The sequence below is a fragment of the Calypte anna genome, unplaced genomic scaffold (genome assembly GCF_003957555.1).
Source record: "Calypte anna isolate BGI_N300 unplaced genomic scaffold, bCalAnn1_v1.p scaffold_86_arrow_ctg1, whole genome shotgun sequence".
NCBI classification, from domain to species: domain Eukaryota; kingdom Metazoa; phylum Chordata; class Aves; order Apodiformes; family Trochilidae; genus Calypte; species Calypte anna.
In genome coordinates this window covers 77,476-98,773 of record NW_022045534.1, presented here as the reverse complement: position 1 = coordinate 98,773, position 21,298 = coordinate 77,476, and the positions used below count along the sequence as shown (strand labels likewise).

The 21,298-nt window shown below is 50.0% G+C and overlaps 2 protein-coding genes across 5 annotated transcripts in view; one reads left to right on the top strand and one right to left on the bottom strand.

The window, feature by feature from the left end:
• IFT172 (intraflagellar transport 172) overlaps positions 1-13,348 on the bottom strand; it is a 36,868-nt gene extending 23,520 nt beyond the window's left edge. For both annotated transcript variants that reach the window (XM_030468863.1, XM_030468864.1), the window contains exons 1-15: positions 13,254-13,348; positions 13,022-13,165; positions 12,770-12,882; positions 12,096-12,135; positions 9,699-9,764; positions 9,233-9,312; positions 7,829-7,916; positions 6,787-7,001; positions 6,567-6,690; positions 5,319-5,414; positions 4,577-4,738; positions 2,860-2,913; positions 2,242-2,345; positions 1,515-1,600; positions 927-1,039 (exon numbers count right to left, since the gene is read on the bottom strand). In XM_030468863.1, coding sequence (XP_030324723.1) covers positions 927-1,039; positions 1,515-1,600; positions 2,242-2,345; positions 2,860-2,913; positions 4,577-4,738; positions 5,319-5,414; positions 6,567-6,690; positions 6,787-7,001; positions 7,829-7,916; positions 9,233-9,312; positions 9,699-9,764; positions 12,096-12,135; positions 12,770-12,882; positions 13,022-13,165; positions 13,254-13,292 — 1,524 coding nt within the window. In that variant the 5' untranslated portion in view covers positions 13,293-13,348. The remainder of the gene's footprint in view (positions 1-926; positions 1,040-1,514; positions 1,601-2,241; positions 2,346-2,859; positions 2,914-4,576; positions 4,739-5,318; positions 5,415-6,566; positions 6,691-6,786; positions 7,002-7,828; positions 7,917-9,232; positions 9,313-9,698; positions 9,765-12,095; positions 12,136-12,769; positions 12,883-13,021; positions 13,166-13,253) is intronic.
• A 73-nt stretch (positions 13,349-13,421) lies between these two features.
• Positions 13,422-21,109, top strand: LOC103527685 (low density lipoprotein receptor adapter protein 1). Of its 3 annotated transcripts, none has more exons than XM_030468852.1 (9): positions 13,422-13,546; positions 15,821-15,963; positions 16,436-16,548; positions 17,432-17,546; positions 17,912-17,984; positions 18,374-18,486; positions 19,393-19,442; positions 20,290-20,327; positions 20,457-21,109. In XM_030468852.1, exons 1-9 carry the CDS (start codon positions 13,462-13,464, stop codon positions 20,597-20,599), a joined length of 873 nt encoding a protein of 290 aa, XP_030324712.1. In that variant the 5' UTR covers positions 13,422-13,461; the 3' UTR covers positions 20,600-21,109. The 3 variants fall into 3 exon arrangements, with proteins under 3 accessions (XP_030324712.1, XP_030324710.1, XP_030324713.1); XM_030468850.1 differs by having other exon boundaries at positions 20,287-20,327; XM_030468853.1 differs by lacking the exons at positions 20,290-20,327; positions 20,457-21,109 and adding an exon at positions 19,555-19,695.
• The last annotated feature ends 189 nt before the right edge of the window (positions 21,110-21,298 follow it).

Genomic DNA, 21,298 nt, shown 5'->3' with positions numbered 1-21,298 from the left:
GATGAAGCTGAGAAAGTTCTCAGAGATTTCAACACATATGCACGTATGAACATAACACTTCATCCATCCTTGGGCTACAGAGAGAGGTAGAGCAAATGTGGAAATATTCTACTGCAGACTGATAGTCTCCAATGGGACCTGACCTCTGGAGCAATTCAAACCATCCTGTGACAAGAGGAGCAAATGCAGTCGAGCAGTCAAGGAGCCCTGCATCCATGACAGTGAGGAAGGCTCGACAGTGAACTGAGTTGAACCGTAACACAATTGATAAATGCATCTTCTTGCCCACTGCAGTGAGCTGCAGCCATATCTGTACAATTAAATTCTGTATCTGTACAATCAAACATGGCTGGGACACAAGGTGAGTACCTGCACATCATCATCTGTAGAGTGAAACCATTCATCTGTAATATGAAACCATTTATATGATTTTGGGCATAGTTTTGTCCTGGAGTCATTATTAGTCTCCTGGACAACATTCAGTCATGGTCTGGGATTCAGCACAAACCAAGGGCCCTACTAAACAAACTATTTAGTTGGGACTATGCTGTTTTTGAGAATTAGAGAGTTCATCTTACTATCAAGATGCTCCTTGTTTTCAATTTACATGTTTAAGTGCAACACTAGAATCCTCATCTTGAGATTAACCCACTTGTCTCCATCTCAAAGCAGAAGATTATATGATTTTCACTTTCAGGTGTGATGAGATGGAGCACGATGTCTAGAAACTGACTTCAGAATTATCTGTGACTCAGGACCAAACATGCAGTGCTGCCAGTTCATGCAATCTGGATATAGGCTATCTTTCTCAAAGAGCAGGTCAAAAAGTCCTGAATACTTCAGATGTCTTTCTCATCTCCCTCCCTCCATACCTGTCTTTACCTCTCCCCCATCTTGCCACATTGCCCCAGATATGCCCGCCTCACCCTCATCTTCTTGTCCCTGAAGAGCAGTTTGTGGCCTGTTTCATTCAGCTCCAGCCAATCAATCTTGCTGTCATGGCTGACAGTGCCAGCATTGTATCCACCAACAAGGTCCACTTGGGAAGGACAGAAAGGAAACAAGGTAAGTACCTAATGCATCCCAAAGTGATGAACATTCACTGCTACCCCATGGAGATCAGGTGCCTGGGACTGAATTAGGGCAGAACTCCCTGGCAAACATACTGTGACATGAAAAGCAGGTTGCAGTGACATTTTATCTTGATGCCTTATCAACAGCAGCAACTCCCTCTACCCTTCTGTGAGCATGCACAGATCACAGGCAGTCCAGGCAGCAAAGACATCATGCTGAACAGACAGAACCTCAGGTGCAGGACACAGCCACAGCCACCCCACATCAGGCAGCCAACCTGCCAGAAGAGGAGCAGCCTCTGTGACCAGGCAGTGTAACTGCAAAGGGGCCTTCAGGAATCTGCTGCTGTGAGTGAAGGACCTTCAGGGATGTGCTGCCTGGCACAGAAAAAACAAAGGGATTAGGCAGGAAAGATACAGGGAAGGGAAGTTTACATTTACCTATTGTTATGGTCTTGATGTCTACCAGATAAGCCAGTCTCCTGTTCTCCTCCATGCCTCTCTGCTGTCTCTCATTGATACGGACACTATTATGAAGGAAATGATGATGTTACCTTTACTGGTCTCAAAATTCACAAGACTGAGTCACACAGTCCCTTCCAGGCTTGCCAACAGTTTCCCCAAGCACATGGAGCTTCCTGCAGGTCTCTGACCTGTAACTCTTGCACAGTACCTATGGCTGCCTCAAGTGAGAACAAACATTTCTGATCCACAGCTTCACTCTGGAAGCTGCCCCTCTGGAACCAGGGTGTCCAGTAGCAAAGTAGTTACACTGCTTCTACCCCTGAGGAGCACATCATCCTCCCCTCTCTCCAATCAGAAAATAGAGTATGATCTTTTAGAGGGGCAGAGGAGGTCCTGGTAGCATCTGGAGTCCCTATAGTGCTGTACCAGGACCATCTGCATGCACAGCAGTCCCTCTTCAGCAATAGCCCAATAGGCATGCATCAGAGGAAAACAGGTTCTTGTGCTTCTAAAACTTCACAACCACTAGGTATAACCAAGCAATTAAACCTCCCCCAGTCACTGGTCATTCTCAGAAGCAGATTACTCAGGTCCCAGTACCTGGGGGCTGCGTTCTGCTGAGCAGGACGCTTCCAAGTGTCTGTATCTGAGGTGACTCTCCCAAAACAATTGTGCTGGCCACACGGGCAGGTGTCACCCTTACCTGACAAGATGAGGGTTCATGAATTCCGTGCGGACAGAGCCCAGGATGTCATTGCTTCCATACTCTACAAGTGTCAGCTCTCCAGCATTGAAGATCATACAGACCTGAAGGTATGAAGGGTACACATTCATAGAGCAAAGCCAGATAAGCATACAGACCTACCACTGAGGAGTGCAGAACAGAACTCTGTTGCACACAAGTCTAAATTCAGACCCTCTAGGATGAGTAAGGAATTGTCCTTGGCTTCCTGTTGTTACTGCCAGCTTTTCCTCAGGGTTGGGGATTTTAGTGCTGGGCCTATCAGTCCAGCAAAAGCCCAGCTGTCACCTTGATTGCTGTATTTGGTATCTCTAACATGCTCTCTGTCTGTGGCTCTTTCATTGCTCCTGTCTCCTATAGGGTTATAACCTGTATAACTTGACAATCCAAACACTGAGTTTGTCCTGTACCTGGCATGTGGAAAAGGGAGGAAGCAGATCAGGATCTGCATGGAGAGGGCAAGTCCACAAAACTGCTGAGAAACGGAGTTTTCCAGAAGTGCAGTTGACACTTCCTCTGCTGGTGCACACCCAGCTTTTCTCACGATTCACAGCCAGCATCCTGTCCCACCCAACTTACATTCTCATTGCCGAAGAAGAACTTTTCATTCCCTCCAGATCCTTGCCAGGCTACCTACAAAGCAATGGCATGGAGTGAGTGAATGCTAGGCTGACAGTCCCTGCAAGGACCAGGCTGCAGGCACTGAGGTCCACTGCCCAGCCCTCAACTTCCACAACAGATGGAAATAAATACACTGCAGAACAGGATCATTCCCCAGCACTTCAGCTTCCAACATTGTTGTTCAGTCTCTCCCAGCTCGCAAGTTCCTCACTTCCTTCACTTTTTTTTTTTTTTACTTCTGCTTCCGACTCTTGTTCTCTCTGTGTGTCTTATTGCCTTCTGCCCAAAAGTGACCAACATACTCCCTGTTGCCTGTTCTTTCACAAACCTCCTCCACCTTCCTCAGGCTAACTGTATTATAAAAAGTTTCCCCAATAGCCCATTTACCACCATAAATCTGCTCCACAGAATCAGTGCTACAATTTGTATGGGCAGAATCTCCAAACCATGTGCAGCTGAACTCTTCTTTTTTCGGGTCATGTTAGCAATGACCAATCAGTGTAGTGTCAATGTCAGCTGATTTGGAATTTAGGAGTACTGGATAATGCAATAGCTACTGTGATGAGAACACGCACACAGTCAGAGAGGTAGAAAACTGAAAGCCAAGGCTGCAGAACTCCACCCTGAGCATGAGCTCTATGTCAGTGCTGCAGCAAACCTCTAGTAAAACAGCAAGATGGTAAATGGACCACTCACAACCCTATTCTAGGTAAAAAAGTGAGTATAGCTCTGCAACAGAAAGGAAAACTCCTCCGTGCAAAAGAAACCAAGGAGGCTTGGTCTGGCCAGATTTTCAGTTGGATTACCAAGTATCAGTAACGTCCAACTCAAACTTGTAGTCAGGAGTTCTACCTCTCAACTAAATTATCAAGCCATTAGCCTGACTAAAAGCGTGTAATAGCTGTGTGAGCAAAGTAAATACATCCTGAAAACCATTTAATACTTTTATTAGACACTAACCTACTGCCCACATTCTCCAGGCTCAAGTCCCACTTTGCACTTGAGGTTTAGATGTGGACAGTTCTGTTTGAACTGTTTGTTAACAGAAGTGACACTGGCATAAGCTGTGGTACTACAGCTGTGAGTGGGGGGGTTGGGTTTTTTGTTTTGTTTTTAAAACACACTAAGATTCATACATTCACATCTGGAATGTACATATGTAGAGCATCCAGTTGTGGGACCCCTGGGGTACAAGAAAGACACTGATAAACAGAAGCAATCTCAGCAGGGTGCCAACAAGATGATTGGGGCTGAAGCACTTGCAGCACAAAGTCAGGCTGAAGAAACTGGGCTCCTTAAAACTGGGGAAGGGAACACCTCTAATACCATGACACCAGGCTTTTTTTTGGCAAAGGCACAGTGAAAGGCTAAGAAACAGTCATAAATGAAAACAGCAATTCCATCAAGACTTAGGAAGACATTTTCTGTCATGAGGACAATAGGGCATTGGAGCAGGGGAACACAGAAATTGTGGGATCTGAGCAACATCTGAATTAAATGTTGATCTTCCTTTGAATAGGAAGTTTGATAAGAGACCTCCCAAGTTCCCTTCCAACCTGAATTATTCTATGATTCTTTGAAAATACAGGTTTTGTCTTTCCACATAGAAAACACATACTTCGAGTTACAAAGCTAAGCATTTGACACCCAAGAAATGCCACAGATTTTCCAGTACCTCGCTGAGCTTGTTGGAGCTTATGTCACCCAGCAATAATGTGTCTGAGGTGTGGGCCACCAGATATCTGTCTTTCCCCAAGATCTTCACCTCCTCAATCTCGTACCCATACTGGGATTTCAACACAATTCGAGTTCCTGTGGAGAGATTCCTCACAATGACCTAGAAAAAGTGGGAAAAGGCAAAATGGGGCCATCCACAGAAGATGAACACAGACTTCATCCCCCATGAAAGATTATGCAGAAGATGGATACTTGGGTACTTAGATGCATCCTCATATCATTTCACTCTGCTTTTTAAAGAAACCTTACCATTTCTTTCGTATGGGATGACAACTGTCATAGAGGTACAGCTGTTTAGACATTTCTTGCCTAATTGGAGGACTGCTCAGGGCCCTGAGGATAAGCTACACTCAGAGCCCTGAGTCTCTCCATGGACTACAGAGGGGTGCCTAAGATGGCTAACTTGCACCTACTATCTAATTTTGAATGAGGTGAAGTTGGCTGAAATTAAACCACTTAGGGAGTCTGCATTTGGCATGGAGGCACAGCACACAAATTCACAAGCTGAGAAATGAACTCCATGGCCTTTGCTCCTAGGCAGTTTCCACCCAGCCCTATCCCTGGATTATTCCCTATGCCTTTCCCAATAAGTTACTACGAATAACCAGCAGAACTCCAAACATGTCTAGTTTTAGCAAGCACTCCATTTCATCAAAAGACATTATCTCATTGGATCTTACCTGGCTTGGTCCCACATAAGTAATTTCAAATTTCTTTTTGTAAATACTTCTGCGAAGGCAGTACTCAAACTGTTCAACTCCTCCACACAGTGTACCCTAGGAAACAAAACACATCACATACACTGAATCCTGTTAGCCAGAGATATCCCAGACCCTTCTGACATGAAGAAGATCAGAAGTGAGACAAGAGGTCCACAGGTCCTTGCTGCTCCTGGCTCTAGCCCCCAGATGCATGAGGACCAGATCTATCTTGAGTTACTTAGAAGAGCAGAAAAACTGAGAAATTCTGAATGCCTACCAAATACTGGCACATACATGGCAGAGGAAGAGAAGGGGTTAAAAATCATCTTTATTATTATAAATACATAAATTTATAAAATCTACACATATAAAATATATTTTTAAAATTATAAAATTTACACATATAAATTATTATAAATATATACTTCGTCATTATCTTTCTCAGCTTCCCACTTCATCCATTTCCAGCCTCCCTATTTCTCCTCCCTTCCAGCAGAATCCTTCCACCTTTATCTCTTTCTTTATAATATCTCCATTCTTTTTAGTCTCCTACCCCTTAGTCCCTCACCCTTCTCTGCAAGTATTTGTTCACATGCTCACCTAATTCTGTCTAAAGATATTTCAGGAATTTTTGATTACTGAACATAAAAAGATGCAAAAACTATAAAATAAAAAATAGAAAGTTTCCTAAATAATTTAAGTGCTTCAATGAGTTATTCAGCTTAATACAGAAAGATTTGCAGAAAGATCAATTTAAAGATGTTTAAAGATTTAACTTAATAGAGAAAGGCAGATCTAGGCTCAGCAGCTAAATATAGAAGGAAGACAACTCTAAACTGAAAACATAGCACATAAATGGAGTATAAGTAACAGATCAGTTTTTGTACTGCTTCTCAGGGGTGCTCAGAGAAAAGAAGGATCATGTGTCTGCTCTATGGAAGCTATGCTGACCTTATTATGCTTCTGTGAAAAAAAGGAGGACTGCTGCCTCCAATGAGCCATCATCTAGCTGTCCATGGTATTGTACAGCTCCATACCCTGCGTATCTGTCTGCAGCTCTGCCCCTTGCACAAGCACTGGTGTTGCACACCAAGGTGATGGTGTTGTCCTGCTCATGAGCTCTTCCTCTATCACATGGCTTTGCTCTCAGGAGCTGTCCTGAGACAGCCCAAGGCTGTCCCTGGTGTGTGACTCATGGCCTGAGGGATTCTGATTGATGATACCAACCACACAGATCTGTGAGCCATCCCTCTTCCATGCCAGAGCAGTGATGGTGTAGAGGTGAGCTACTTCTTTGGGTCTGCCTTCCTCCCAGGCACTGCGTCGTGGGCTCCAGTTCAAAACCCTTAGCCTGTGGAAGCAGGTGAGGAATCAGAGATATGAAGAACTCTGTACAGTTGAAAAAGAAAGTAGTAGAAAAGGGAGATGTTACCATCAGGCTCCATACCTGTCATAGCTGCCAATGACAACAGACTGGCCCCCAGCACTGGCAGCTGCTGTGGTGAATTCTTTCTCTGAGGAGTCCCGGCTGTAGTCAAAGGTTTGAATCACATTGCCTTCCTTCCCATAGGCTACAATCTTCTTGTCACAGCCTGCAGCCACAATACTGTTGGAAGCCCAGGCCAGGGCATAAGGAGGACAGGGATGTGTCACCAACTTACCCTACAGCAGGCAAGAAAGAACACCATGAAAACATGGGGGGCTCAAACCCTATCCACCCCGTGTTCCCTGTGAGGGCAGTACAGGGCCCTTCTGTGACATCCAGGTAATGGGGGCTGCTTTGTGCGCCTGCCCCAGTCTGTAGGAAGGCAGACAGAAACCAGAACCAAGAGATGTATCAACTATTCCATTCATTTAACTGGGAGAGAAAACTCCTGATACCTGTAAGAAGACCAGAACCATTAAGTAGACTGGGATGCATTCTGAACACAGCAGAATATCCCTAGACATTCAGCATATTGTGGTAGAGAGTAGACATGCTCAAATGGCTTCAGTTGAAGAGAAAAGATCTGAGGGAGACAAGCATTCCCTTCACCACAGCCTAAAGCACTGAGACTGCTCCTGTTGGGGAGGAGCAGGAGGCTCAGGAAAAATGCTGGTTGCCCATCCTATCTGTTGACAGATATAGTAGGTTAACTAGGATAGCTATACCTTGTGTAGTGAGAAGACAACAGCTGCTACTCCCTGGAACCCTATCCATTTGAGCATCATTCTCCTGGACACTAACATCAGATCTTTCCAGACACCTGAAAAGCCTGATGTCTTATGCACAAAACCAGAATTTCCCTCTTCCCACTGTACCCAGTGCACCTTAAAGCATCTAGTCACTGTTTGGTCTTCATCAATGCTCCATAAAACCTATGCTAGCTAGCAATGACTGCAGCTCCTCTCCAGACATACACTGCTCCCAAGGCCTGATCTCTTTCTAGAGCTCTTGAGCTGGGAAGCAGGCTGTGCAAACAAGAATTTGGCTCACTGAAGGAGGATACCTGCGATTCACCTGAGCCCTCATCATCAAAAAAGAAGCGTACTATGGATCCATCTGCATGGCCAGACAGGATTCCCTTCCCCGACACGCTGCAAAGAAACAGACAGAAAGATGCAATATTGCAGTAACAGTTGTACCTTTATTTTCATATCCCTGCCCAGAAGAGCCTGTCCCAGGGTCATCATTAATGTTCCTCAGCAGGCACCTTCACTAAAGATGAGCTAGGTAATGAGCACAAGAGTATCTAGTACTTTATTGGTGTCTGTAAAAACAAAGCAGGCAAAAGCACAGAAAGTGGAGAGCGGCTAATTAAGTATCTTCATCATGTAAAATTGCAATAATCAACTCCTGGTGTGACTAAAACACTAAGTAGCCTTAATTGGAATAATGACCATGCAGACAATTGCTTATAGTGAGGTATGTCAAACAACCCTTACATTGGAACTATTCCAGAAGTGAGGCTGGACATTGTGACACAGGAATCCCTAAAAGTAAAACAATTTGCAGAAAAAATCCCAAAAATCTGGACAAACACTCCAGTCCTAAGCAATGGCTTGTGTCCTGGACATAAGCAGAGGGAAGAACACTGTCTCAGGATGATTCAAGTACAGAACATAAATTCTATGAACACTGTAATGATACAGGAATTGTACATCTGCCTTCTGTTCCTGCAGTCCCAGATTTGTCACCATAGCAATAACAGCACCAGTTGTGTTTAGAAATAATAGAAGGGGGAGAGAGCTGGGGGAGAGGGAGAGGAGGGAAAAAAGGGGAGAGAGGAGGGAGGGAGAGGACAGGAGAGAGAGGAAAATAGAAAACCCCTGAAATTGAGGCACAGACAGACAGACTTTGGAGAGATTTCTCAGCAGCAGGAAGTCTGAGCCCTAGACTAGCTTTAGGGTTTTTTTAATTTAGTACTCAAACAGAATGACACCATTTAGTGTAAATCCTACGGCTTAATTTTTTTTAGGTAAAGTTAAATGCAACTCTAATGAAAATAATTTAAAATTTCACTTGATGGCTATTTTTCTAATTATAGCCTTGTCACAGTTTTTTCTGGCAGAATATTTTTAGATTTTTAGCCCTTAAGCTTGACTACTAGTAATTAGCTAGATGAAGTTAACTAATTTAATCCTTATAAAGCCATGGATTCAAATAAATCAAAGTATGCAAGTGATCTCATGGGGACTTGCATTCTGACACATGTTTGAGGGACAATCAAACTGTACAGGCTGATGTGACAGAGCCAGGTATCAGATTTTAGGACAGAATTCCTTCTGGATAGCACAGTATTTTATTATCTCAACATGGAACTGGCAGCAGAAAGACCCTCTGGCACCTTCCTATACTGCCACAGGAGCAGGCTGAGCCAAAGTAGTACAGGCTAAAGAAACACCATACTCACTTGGAAGTCAGCGAGACCACATAGGAATCTGTCCCATAAATGGTAGAAGACTTGTTGTTCTTTGTGTTTGCCAAACGAACCTGAGAAAGAGAATCTGATCAATCTTGCTTCTGTGTGCAGAGTGTGGACATCTCCCCAGTGTGATGTCCCCAGAGGCTTCCCAGTCCACGGGCGGTGCCAGGAACCACAGGAGGCTCCTTGCTTTCCAGTAGGTTGGAGAAGTGGAAAAGTTGGGAGTCATACTTCCACATTTCTAGAAAGGCTCAGGAAAAGGACCAAATGATCCAGTAGAACCTCCAAAGACTAACTGGGAACCAGGACATTCAAGTCAGTGGTGTAATCCTTTCATTGCTATTCTGTGCCCAGCACCACACAGTGATGACTCCTACCCTGCATCCCAGATGCTTGTGGGCACTGATAGCCCCTGCATGGAAAAGAAAATCAGGCAAAAATCAAGTTTCTCTACCTTTCCTTCAGCAAGACCGAAGACAATGACATTCTCCGCTGGCCACGATAAGCAGGTCACAGCACTCTGCCAAGAATGAGGTAAAAAGAGAGGTAAGAGCTCCACCCGCCTTAGCTTTTTGCCCTGTGCCTACATAAGATGGCTCAGGAACAGTAAAACCACTCAGAAAGAGAAGAGATAGGGGCATTTGGGCAGATCACAAAGTAGGATTGAGACCTGCATGCCGAAGCTTGAACTGGGCAAGAGTGAGAGGGGGTAAAGTAACAGGCTCAGAGGGGCTGCAGTGGGGATCAAAGTCACATTAGATGTGATTAGTGTGGATGCTCTTCTAAGAGAGTTACTTATTGATCAGATGTCTGGTTTTCCATGTGCTATCATTGAATGCACAAAATCAAGGCTGTTTTAAAAGATCTTCTGCAACCAGTATAAAACATAAAAATAACGTGATCCTGCCAGCTTCTCTAGTAGATATGAGCACAGTTGTACATTGGATTTTCATTTGTTGGATCAGAAACAGTCTTTAATTTTTTCATTTATAGGCAAGGTGGCTAACAGATGCTACCAAGCCAGTGAAACAGACACAAGTTCATTCAAACCAAAGGTATTCTCTAAATCTGTGGTGGGGTCAGGATGGATAAAGCTGACCATGAAACCTAACTGTAAGAGAGGGTCAAGAGAGTAAATTAAACTGCTCCACATGTCAACTGAAGAATTTCAGTCAGTAAGAAGCCTGGTGTTTGGCACTGTGCCACCAACACTGCCACTTTTAAGCACATCTGTGCCTCCTTTAGACTTACATACACTCTCATTTACTCATCCCACCTTCTATTACCTACTCTCAGCATCAGCAAACACAGCTCTGATCAGATACCAAAATGTCCCTGGGTATTTAAGCTGCTCATAATTTATATGTCCAACCAATGATCCAAACACATTTTTTATTACACCTGTTTCCCAGACATCCATGTATTCCCCCCACTAACATGACCATGAGTAACCCAGAAGAAGCTTAGAAACAAGCCTCACCACAAGTGGTGACCTGCACAGCTACTAGTGCCAAGAGGTCACACTTGAATATACTCATCCTGACCCCCCAGCAGGACACCTGGCTTGCCAAAACAGTGTCACTAGATCTACAACCTGCCTGCATAGAAGTGTCTAACAGGTTCTGCAAGCGGCAGGAGAGAGAAGGGCTCAATAAGAGATATTTTGTATTGACTGAACACACAAAAAAATTGTAAATAAACAGTATTAGGTACAGGAGAAAACCAGACAGTGGTAAAAAACCCATACAAATAGCATTAGAAAAAGTAAAGGATTTATTATAATAGAAATGGTAGAAAAGGCATGGTGGAAATGAGAGAATGAGAGAAATCAATCACTACATTAAAAATGCAAACCACTGTACACACACTGTGCACAGCTTCTAGCCTTGTGAGAGGCCAGCAGCCTCCCAAGGGGCAGGGTGCTTGTGTCCTGCCAGCAGGCAGCAAGGAATGGACAACAAGAGGAGTCTCCAGGTATCCAAACCCAGCATGAGCACCATGTTCAGAAAAGAGGACTCCAAGCCCTCTTGCTCTGTTTTTCTCCTGATACTCTATTCCAATGCTATGACCTCTCAGAGTAGCAGCTGAACCACAGAAACAAAGGCTGACCAACAGCTTCCCTCCATCATCAGCAGAGCAGTGGAGCCACACAGGTTCTGCTCCTGCACCCAGAGCTCAGAGAGGCTGGAGAACCCTCCTAAGCCACCTGAAGGGCAGCCAGAGTGGTGGGCCATGACCCAGCCTTGAAATGTAGGCTTTCAACCCAGAGAGTGCCTGTAGTCCCAGAGGCACCTTGAGAAAGCTTGGCACAGAAACTCCGTCAACTCCATCTGAAGCAGCTCTAACCGTGTCTTCTGTGGACCTGGCCCAGGAGGAAAAGTCCTCCTAACTGGTACTGGCTACCTCAGGGGCCTACCTAGCAGAAAAAGTGGGGGTCACAGCGTAATGGCAACTAGCTGGAAACCTGAGGGCAGCTACTGAACATTTGCTCCTTAAGGTTTTTACCTTCATGGCAAAAAAACATGGGCTCAGAGTCTCTGTTTTTCCCTTTCAACTCCCTTAAAACATTCTGATGCCTAAAGTAGTCCCCAAAGTTTTGTACCCAACTGCACTAATCATTCAACAGTTAATTACCATGTTGTACCCAGGCATTACAAGGCCTCTGAAGCTTGGCAAGTAATACATGCTTCAAAATTTAGAGATTATTGCAAGATCTACCTGCACCGTTTGGAAATTAAGCATCACTGACAATCTGGCCAAGTACACCTGTGAGTGTGAGCAGAGAGATCTCTAATTGTCTTCATCCTACATATGCAGAGAAAATGGAGTTAAACAGGAGTCTGCGTCTCACCGTTTGGATGAACTTGTTGCATATCACCTTCTTGTCACCCCTGCAGAAAAACAGATAAAAATGACTATCAGTGAGTCGAGTAACACCACCCATTCTGGTTTATGTTCAGTCCTACTGTCACCAAACACAGGCCATTCAAGCTTCAGACACTAGCTGTCTATCACAAGCCAGCTATAGGGAGAAAACTAAAAATACTCCCACCCTGAACTTCCAGAATTCTGGTGACCTGCCTTTCTGAACACCTTTAGCACAAGACACACACCAGCAAATGATGCTGAAGTAAGGCAGGTCTGTGCCAGAGTTCTATACCTATGAAACAGGGGACAGGAGCACAGGCTGCACAGCTCCAGCTCCACAGGAGCTCAGCTGATGTGTGCAGGCTACACAAGGGCTGTGCCCATGGACACTGTCTGCTGCTGACCACAGAAACAGGTGAGTGGCTCCCGGCAGGTTCAACGATGGGCATCAAAGTTGAGACATCATCATGTGTTTAAAAGCTGCATTGATGTGGTGCTGAGGGACATGGTTGAGTAGTGGACTTGGCAGTGCTGGTTGAATGGTTGGACCTGATGATCTTAAGAGGTCTTTTCCAACCAGATGGTCCTAGGAAAACAGGCAGCAGGCAGGGAGGAGAGAGCTGCCTCCTCCTCACAGGCCGGACACATCGCACTCACCACTCCTCTCCGATCCTGTAGACATAGACGATGTTGTCTGTCTGTCCGATGGCGATTTTGGTGGAGTCCGGGGAGAAGGCCATGCCTTTCACCACGTAGCTTTTCCGGCCGTACTGTGAAGGGGATGGCTGCCTGAGCCAGTGGGGAGGCCGCCGGGGCCCAATCCAACCTGCCATCCCCAGAGCCAGACAAGCACCCCGCAGCCCAAGCCCGGGCCCCAGGCCCGGTACCGGTACCGGCCTCAGCCCTCACCTTGGCCTCGGCGGGTTTGGTGGAGAATTTGTCTCGCTGCTCGCCCTGCTCGTCATACAGCAGCACCACCCGGTCCGCAGTGCACACGGCGAACCGGGCGCTGCTGGCCGACCAGGCCATGCAGGTCACCCGCGCGATCCGGTCCTGCGGGGACACACGGACTCAGTGCGCCCGCTCCCACCGGCCCGGCGCCCCTCCACCTCCCCAGCCCGCTCCCTGCGCCCAGCCCGACCTGCGGAGTCAGCAGGGTCCGTAGGTGCCGCAGCTGCATGGCGCCGAACGCCCAAAACCGGTACCGAAGCAGCTCCTCACCGTTCCCGGCCCCGCCGCCGGCCCCGCCCCCCGTTGCCGCGGCAACCCCGCTGCCTCCGCCGCCGCTGACGTCAGCGCGCCGAGCCCTGCGGCGGACGAACCTCCCGTCACCCGGTACTGGATCCGACATGGAGGCGCTGCGGGCGGCGGGGCGCGCTGTGCTACGGAGCCCGCGCCTCACCCGGCACGGCCTGGGGCTGCGGCGGCGGCGCAGTGAGTGCGGGGCCGGGCGGGGGTCGTCAGCTCCGTCTGCTCGGGCCAGGGACGCGGCCGTTGCACGGCTGCCGGCTGTGGGGAGCGGTGCGGGGGCCGGGCTGTGCGGCAGGGATGGTGCAGGGAGTAGCGGGGATTCGGGGGACGGGCTGAGTCGGGGGCTGCCCGTGCTGCTGTGGGGCTTCGGGCGGAGGCTCCAATGTTGGGGTGCAGGCAGCTGTGGGGTTCGGGCTGAGGCTGGCAGCAGAAAGGTGGGCTGCTGGCCCGACTCCCCGCCATGCTCCCCTGTCTGCCGGCAGCTTGCCCCACTTTTGAATCGAGGCCACCGGTGATTCCGGAGGTGACAGGCAGTGCCGGGGGTGACAGGCAGTGCTGCGGGTGGCAGGCATTGTGACACACTGTAGCCCCATGTACGCCCCTGTCTCTCTGCAGGCACAGGCACACGTGCAGCAAGTGTGTCAGGCCTCAGCGTAGGCTGACTGCCGTGCTCACTGCAGCACAGCCAGGTCCAGCTGAGCCCTGGGCCTGCAGGCTCGCTGCCCATGCTCTCTCAGTCACAGCTGCCCAGAGGCTTTGCTGGGGAGGCAGAGCTCACTCTGGCAGCCCCAGGGGGGCACGTTGAGGCTGTTCTCAGAGTCTGGAGCTGGGGCAGTGCTCCTCTGCTCTGGGGACAGATCCTGCATGGCACCACATGGGCTCCCTGGTAGCTAAAATTTTTGGAGGAGAATGCTGTGCTAGTTAGGTCTTCTGATTTCCCTGTGGTTTTGAGTTATTACAGATGTGAGTCAGAGCCTTCTGCAAGTGTGCCAGTAACGTTCAGGGAGCTGATCCTAGGGAAGAGGTGAAAAATAACCCTGAAAAGTATTAGCTTATCATGAACAGTAGATACTGAGGCAATTCCCAGGGAAGTGTTTGTAGCACAGCATGTCACTTTTGTGTTCCTGTTCCTGCCCGCCTCTGTGGGCTGAATCACCTCTGTGGGCTGAATCCACAAGAAGACTAGAGAGACTGTGACTCCCTGTGTCTCAGCTCTCCTGCCTAGCTTCTCTCTCATCATCCGAATGCCTTCTGGAATGTGAAGCAAGTAAATGTGTTCTAACATCTGCTTCAGCTCTCCTTGAAAGTCATCACCAGAGAAGTGCTTGGTACAAGAGCGGCATTCCTCTGTGTGTAGCGCACTGATCTGAGAACTAAAGCTCTAGTCTTGGGTGAGGGTGAACTATGGAAGCCCATGGCTTTGTCTGGTGAGATCAGAGATACAATGGATGCTTTTATGGTGCTTGCTTTGTGTGGTCTCTGCTGGTGGCACTGGTGTTGGGACCAACTGTAGAGCCAGGGCTCCTTCTACCAGTGCATTCACCATGTGGCAGAACCTGTTGGTTCTGAAGGAATGGACTGGTTTCTCTAAGAAGCTGGAAATGCTGAGGACTATCCCTTGGGAATCTACCTTGAGTGAGCAGACACTCTGCCCATTTGATTTTTTGATTTTATTTGTCTTGACTGCAGCAATAGGGTTTGAAAAGAGAGAGTGCAGGAAATGAGCCAGTGCCCCTTTAATTCTGTGACCTGCAAAGAAATACATGTGGGAGCTCTCATGGAATCATTTAGGCTGGAAAAGATCTTTAAGATCATAGAGTTCAACCAATGATCTTCCTCCCTCTGTGCACTGGAGCTTATCCATAAAATGTGTTTTCCTGGAAGCTATTTTTCATCTTTGAAATGCCAGGCTGAGCTCTCCCTTAGCACAGAATCTTTGTGGTGCTGTTGCATCCCAGTCACCCCAGCTTGGACTGTGTGGGCTGGACAAGCTGTCCTTTCCCTGCTGTGAATGACAGCTACCAGGGGGTTTGGCTTTGGTTGTATGGCAATAACTTGGGGATTTTCATCTGTCAATGTGATAGCAAATGCTGCTGCTCCTGAGGAGTGCCAGCAGCTCGGGTGGGTGAGAGGAATGTAGTACAGAGCACATCCTACTTGTAGTGAAAGAGATGAGACCTGGAAACATAAGGGTTTTGCAGATAGCACTGAGCCCCTGTGGAGATCTGCAGGAATTTACAATCTGTGCTGGTAGAGCCTGTCGCTTCAGGGATGGAGGGCTGAAAGCCTTGAGTGTGAACTGTCCTCTCATTCTGTTCCTCTTCCAAGAATGTCACAGAGCCAGGAGAGTGCCCTGCTGTGTGCAGGGGAGCAGTGAGCCTGGGGGTGGCTCTGCTGGGACTGACCATGGGGCTGCTGGAAAGTGGCTTATGTTACCACGGGGTCTTGTCTTTGCAGAGCTTCCCGAGAGCTGGGCTGATATGCAGGAGCCACTGCTTGAGGGGATGTGCTTCACGCTCAAGTACCTGGGGATGACACTGGTAGAGAAACCCAAAGGAGAAGACATGGCTGCTGCTGCCATCCGCAGGATTGTGGCCACGGTGAGACCTGGCCCGGGGCCCCTGCTGTGCTGGAGTGGAGAGGAGGCAATTCAGAACCTGGCCCCTAGAATCGGGGAAGTGTCAATGTCCCAGGCCTCATCCCCAGGGCAGGACCGTGCTGCTCCCCAGAGGAGGGTGTCTGGTCTCTGCCTGTGTTCTGGGGGAAGCTGTCCTCCTACAGGACACCAGGAACATGGCTGGGAGCAAAGCTGTGCCTGTCACAGCATGGAGAGGAGGGTGAAGGCCCAGGGGAGGTGGGGTTTGTCCTTTCACATGTGTGGGGCAGTAATGTCAGCAGGTTCCTGGGGCGTTCACTGCAGGGCGCACCTGATTTCCGGGCTCTGCTTTCCCACCCCTGCAACAGGGTTCCAAGTGGGTGGCACTTTGTGGGGACTTCTGCCAGCCAGGCAGGGTGAAGACCCTTGCTAGATTTGCAGAGGTGTCTAGTGTCTTGGTGTCTTCCCACTGTCAGGCACAGGTGGGAGCTCGCAAGTTCCAGAAGGTGATTCTGACCGTGTCTCCAAGGGGCATCTCGCTGCAGGATGCAGACACGAAGGAGATGGTTGAGAACATCTCCATCTACAGGTGGGCATGGTGGCCAGGTATTGCCCAGCAGCCAGATGGAGGTTGATGGAATCTTGAGGATGCAGGGAGGGCTCTCATTGGTACTTTCTAGCTTAGGTCTTCCTTTGGCTCCCTGTGGCCCGTGCCCACTCCCTTCTGTACCCTACAGCGCTGCCTGTGGCTGAATGCAGGCGGGGACCCAGGTGGTCTTGAGTTCTGGGTCAGGCCATCTGTCTTTTCCCTGGGCCCTGCTTGTCTTCTCTGGCATTCCATCAGGATGTGAGGATGTGGAGGCTGAAGGCTAGAAGGCCCCACAGCCAGGACAGGCCTGCACGTCTGTCTCCCCAGTGACACAGAACTCCCCTTCTGGCTGCACTGGGATGGGGGTGCTGTAGGTTGCGGCTTACTCACAGTTGCTGTGAGAGCTGAGGGGGGTGTTTTTACTGCTGCCAGCTGTGCTTTGGCTGGGTTGGGTGTCTGTGGGTGCTGGCTGTGAGGGGAGGGCTGCAGGCTGGTGGCTAAATGGGAAGCAGAAATATGACATCTTGGTTCAAAATTTGAGTCTCAACACCAGAGGTGATGTACCGAGGCATACCATTGTCCTACCTGGCCTCCAGTCTTGCCCTTGGAGGTGATCACCCACCCTTTTGTGTTCCTTTTGTCTAGTGCTTGGGCTGATCTGTAAAGCAGAGGGCCGAGGAGCACACTGGGGAAATGCAGGAGGGAATGCCTGTGGGTGCAGTGACCTTACCAGATGTAGGTCCTGCCCCTGGCCCTTGCAGTGGGGTTGGGCTGCCTGAGCATCTGGGACAGATGAAAGTCTTAGGATGTTGGTATGCTGGGAGCAGGGAAGAAGACATGCTGGGGTCCTTAACTGCCCTGAGCAGCTCCCCTCTGCCTGCAGGATCTCCTACTGCACAACAGACAAGCTGCAGAACAAAGTCTTCGCTTATGTTGCCCAGAGTCAGGAGAGCGGGGCACTGGAGTGTCATGCCTTCCTCTCACCCAAGAAGAAGATTGTAAGCACTTCCCTTCTGCTCTTGGCTCTGTGAGGTAAGGGTGGGAGCAAGAGCGTTCCTTCTCCTCCTGCAGAGAGAGAAGGCCCTTACCTCTGTGCACCTCAGCTGGAAATGGAGCCAGGGAGCACAAGTGTGCTCAAACACTGCTGAGGCAAAAGGAGATTCTCTGTCCCAGCTCCTCTGGGATCTCCTCTTGGGCTTGGCTGGCCCACCTGGGCAAACAGACACAGCACTGAGCTCTGGCCCTCTCTGTGCAGGGAAAGGCAGCAAGGGAGCCTGGGGGCTCCTGGGCCTCACGGCAGCAGGGTTGTCTTGTCTTGAGGGCCCAGATGGAAGCACACATTCCCCTTCTTTCTTGTACACAGGCCCAGGCTGTGACCCTGACGGTGGCCCAGGCCTTCCAGATGGCACTGGATCTCTGGGAAGCAGCACAAGCAGGTAGGAGAAATTTCTCAAGCGTCCCTCTGCTTAGCCCTGGAATCAGGGTCTTCAGTATGGGATGCTGTCTCAGGCTGTGTGGAGGAGAGGTGACTTGCTGCCTGCCTGGGGAAGCACACCAAGCAGGGAGAGTGTTGTCCCTGCTGTTGTGTCCTCTGCCACTGCCCCACCTGGGGCAGGGAGTGGAGTGTCCCTGCTATCCATGCCAAACCTTTTTGCATTGCTGAGCTGTAGCACCAGCCCCAAGCAGTGATCTTCCACCCGTGTCTGCACCCTCTCATTAGCACAGCAGGGGTGCCTGTCCCCTGCCCACAGTCCTGCCTGTTTGTCTCGTGCTGGACCTTCTCCAGGTTGCAGGCACTAACTCTGCTGCTTTTGCCCTGTCCCAGGCTCTAGGCAGGAACAGCCCCTTCACCCTTCATGTGTCTTGGAGAGCATTGAGCCCTGCAGACCAAGTGAGCCAGCCCCCCCGGGGAGCCCTCCTTTCAGACACCAGTTTGGGGTACAGTATGTGCAAGTCTGGCCCATGCCCAGGGCTGTCTCGCAGTAGGGCAGGAGAAGAGTGACCCTCATGCAGTTCCTTCCTCCTGGCCCTCCAGCACCCTGTGGGTATCTGCACAGCTCCCTCACATGTGGTGGCCTGACGTGAGGAGGGGCACTGTGCTCTGCCTGGCTCACAGGGCAGGGAGCTCTCCTGCCAAGCCCAGCAGTGCAGCAGCTCCCAGCCCTGCTCTGCTGGCACTGTCAGACAGGGAGCTGGGAGCTGCTCTGCACACGTGGTGCTATGGCCAGGGATGGGATGCTATCTCTGAAGGAGGAGACCCTTGGGTCATCATCTCACCAGCCTGGGCTAAGGCTCAGCCCTGCCCATCTGCACTACACTGACTTCATGTCCAGAACCAGTGGTGCTGGTCTCACTGTGCTCCTATCCAGAAGCCTCTGGACGTTTAGTCCTTGGGCTCATGGTTCTGTCACTGGCCCAGGCTGGCAGTGTCCGGGGGTGACACGTGCTTGCAGACAGCTCTGAGGTGCTCTCTGCCTGTCCCTCTGTCCCCAGGGTGTTCTCACCTCACTCCAGCCTCTGGGCAGCAGCTGCCTCAGGTTGTTCCCTGCTCACAGCCTGTGTTTGGAGAGGACATGAGAAGAGCTGTGGTCTGTCCCTCCCCTTGTGTGGCTGTTTGCTTGAGCCCCAGGTATTTCAGCAGCCCAGCACTGCAGATGCCATTTTTCTTCTACAGCCTGTAGGTACTCTGTGCCATGCCTGATGGGTGACTGTGTCTTGTGAAGGAGCTGGGGACTTCCCTGCTACTCCAGAACAGGCTCTGAGCAGCCCAGCCTTGCTCCTGGCAGAGACCTGCCCAGACAGCCAGGTGACATGGTGGTTTTTTTTCTTTTGTTTGTTTGCCAGGAGGAGGAAGAGGAGGAGGAAGATGATAACATTGGTGAAACCTTGTCTGGGTAGGTGGTGAGCTGCTGCTTACGTTTAGGGCTCTCTCTGGTGATGGCTGTCATATTTCCTCTTCTGCACTCCATGCAAGGGGAGCTGCTGGAGCTCCAGGAATGGTGGGAGCATGGAGGAGCTCTGCATGGAGCAAGATGAGGAGGCTTCCTGCTCCTTTCTGTGCCTCTGTCACCTGAGAGGATGAGTGAACAGGGACCTGAGCTGTGGAGAGGCAGATCTTTTGCAGTGGAGCAGTGAGGGGACAGATGCTAACCCTCAGGATGTACCTAGAGATGTTCCTTGTTCTGTTTCTGCCACTTTGCTGAGGACAGCCTGTCCAGAGGCATGCTTCTCAGGTGGGACCCAGAGCTGGTCCTCTCCTCTCACTGATTTCCCCTGGCCATACTACGCATACTGTTTTCTGTGTAGTCTAGGGCCTGGGGCTGAGCATTCTGCTGTCAGTCCTGTGCTTGGGAAGAGCTGATGGTATCAGTCTGGCAGTGGAGGACTAACCGTGATGTATGGTGATGTTCCCATTGTGGCTGTTCTCCATATAGCTGGCACCTGCCTGGGGTGACAGTGCCACTGGGATGAGCCTGGTCTGAGCTGGAGCCAGCTGGGAATCAGTGCATGCACAGAATGGAGCTGTGTGTGTCCTCCTTTGTGTGGGGGCTCCTGATGTGGAGGAGATGCAGATTTCTGTTCAAGGACAGGCTGGCTTGGGGAAAGAGTTTGGCAGCAAGTGGGCTGGGGCCTTCTGCACTGAGTGCCTGGTACTGCTGCACCATGCAGGCACTCTTGGGGTGCTCTGTCTCTTGGGCCTTGCAAGTGGTATGATGGGTGCTCTCTTCTCTTCCAAAGCAGCATGGAGGAGCTGGCAAGGGGAGCCCACAGTGCAGCAGGTAAGATCCTTCCTTTAGTGCTTCATGTCCTGCATGAGGGGGCTGATGGCTGGCCTGGGCAGGTCTGCCTCCTCTCCCAGGCTGTGCTGGGGTCCCATGGACTGGGTTTTCTTCCTTCTTGCTTTTCAGACTCAGCACATCTTGCAGCCAGAGCAAGCTCTCCTACTGCACAACTGCTGTGCTACTGCCTGGGACAACCCCCCAACAGCTGGAAGGGGCTGGGAGGGGTTGTAGATCTCCCCACAGCTGGCCCTAAGGCACCCCTGGACTAAGCCAAGTCGCAGCAGTGATGGACCAGACACTCAGGGTTCACCTGTGCCTGCACCTGGGCCAGATAGTGCCTGCCCTCACACCCAGCACTGCCCAGCAGGCACGGGTTCTGCTGGCATAGGCCATGACACCCGCTCCTTGTCCTGCTCTCCACCTGCATGACTGCCTCAAGCTGCTGCTGGTCCCTGTGGGGACTGGACAGAGCTCCCCAAGCCTGCTGAGCCACCCTAGAACCTGGACAGCGCGCCTAGGACTGCACCGAGTCTGACCTGCCTTGCTTCTTCCTCCCACCTTGTTCCTCGTGGTGGCAGCTGGGGACCAGCTGAGGCTGAGCCATCCCCTGGAGATGGTGGAGGACTTGCTCAGCATGCATGACCCTCAGGGAGCAATAGCTCTTGCCCTGGAGGAGTGAGGGAGGAAAGCCTTACCCCTGCAGTGCAGCTCCACACCCTCTCACCAGTGAAAAGAGATGGTTTTAAAAGAAAAACTCTGCCTTTTTAAGGAAATAAACTGAGTTTTTTACTGTTGTCATTTGGGTTTGAGTGCTGGATGGATTAATGCACAAGTGCAAGGGATTGTCTCTGCTGCATTGCCTGCCATGAGGCTTCCTGGCCTGCAGTGAGGGTCTGGGCTGTGCTCTGAGCTCATGGAGCCTACAGGTGACCTGGAGCTTCCACATCTGCCCCAAGTGCTGGCCCTGA

Coding starts and splice junctions, on each gene's coding strand:
- LOC103527685 (XM_030468850.1), top strand. CDS start 13,462: ATGGAGGCGCTGCGGGCGGCGGGGCGCGCTGTGCTACGGAGCCCGCGC. Junction 13,547..15,820: donor GGGGCTGCGGCGGCGGCGCA/GTGAGTGCGGGG, acceptor TTGTCTTTGCAG/AGCTTCCCGAGAGCTGGGCT. Junction 17,547..17,911: donor TCTCACCCAAGAAGAAGATT/GTAAGCACTTCC, acceptor TCTTGTACACAG/GCCCAGGCTGTGACCCTGAC.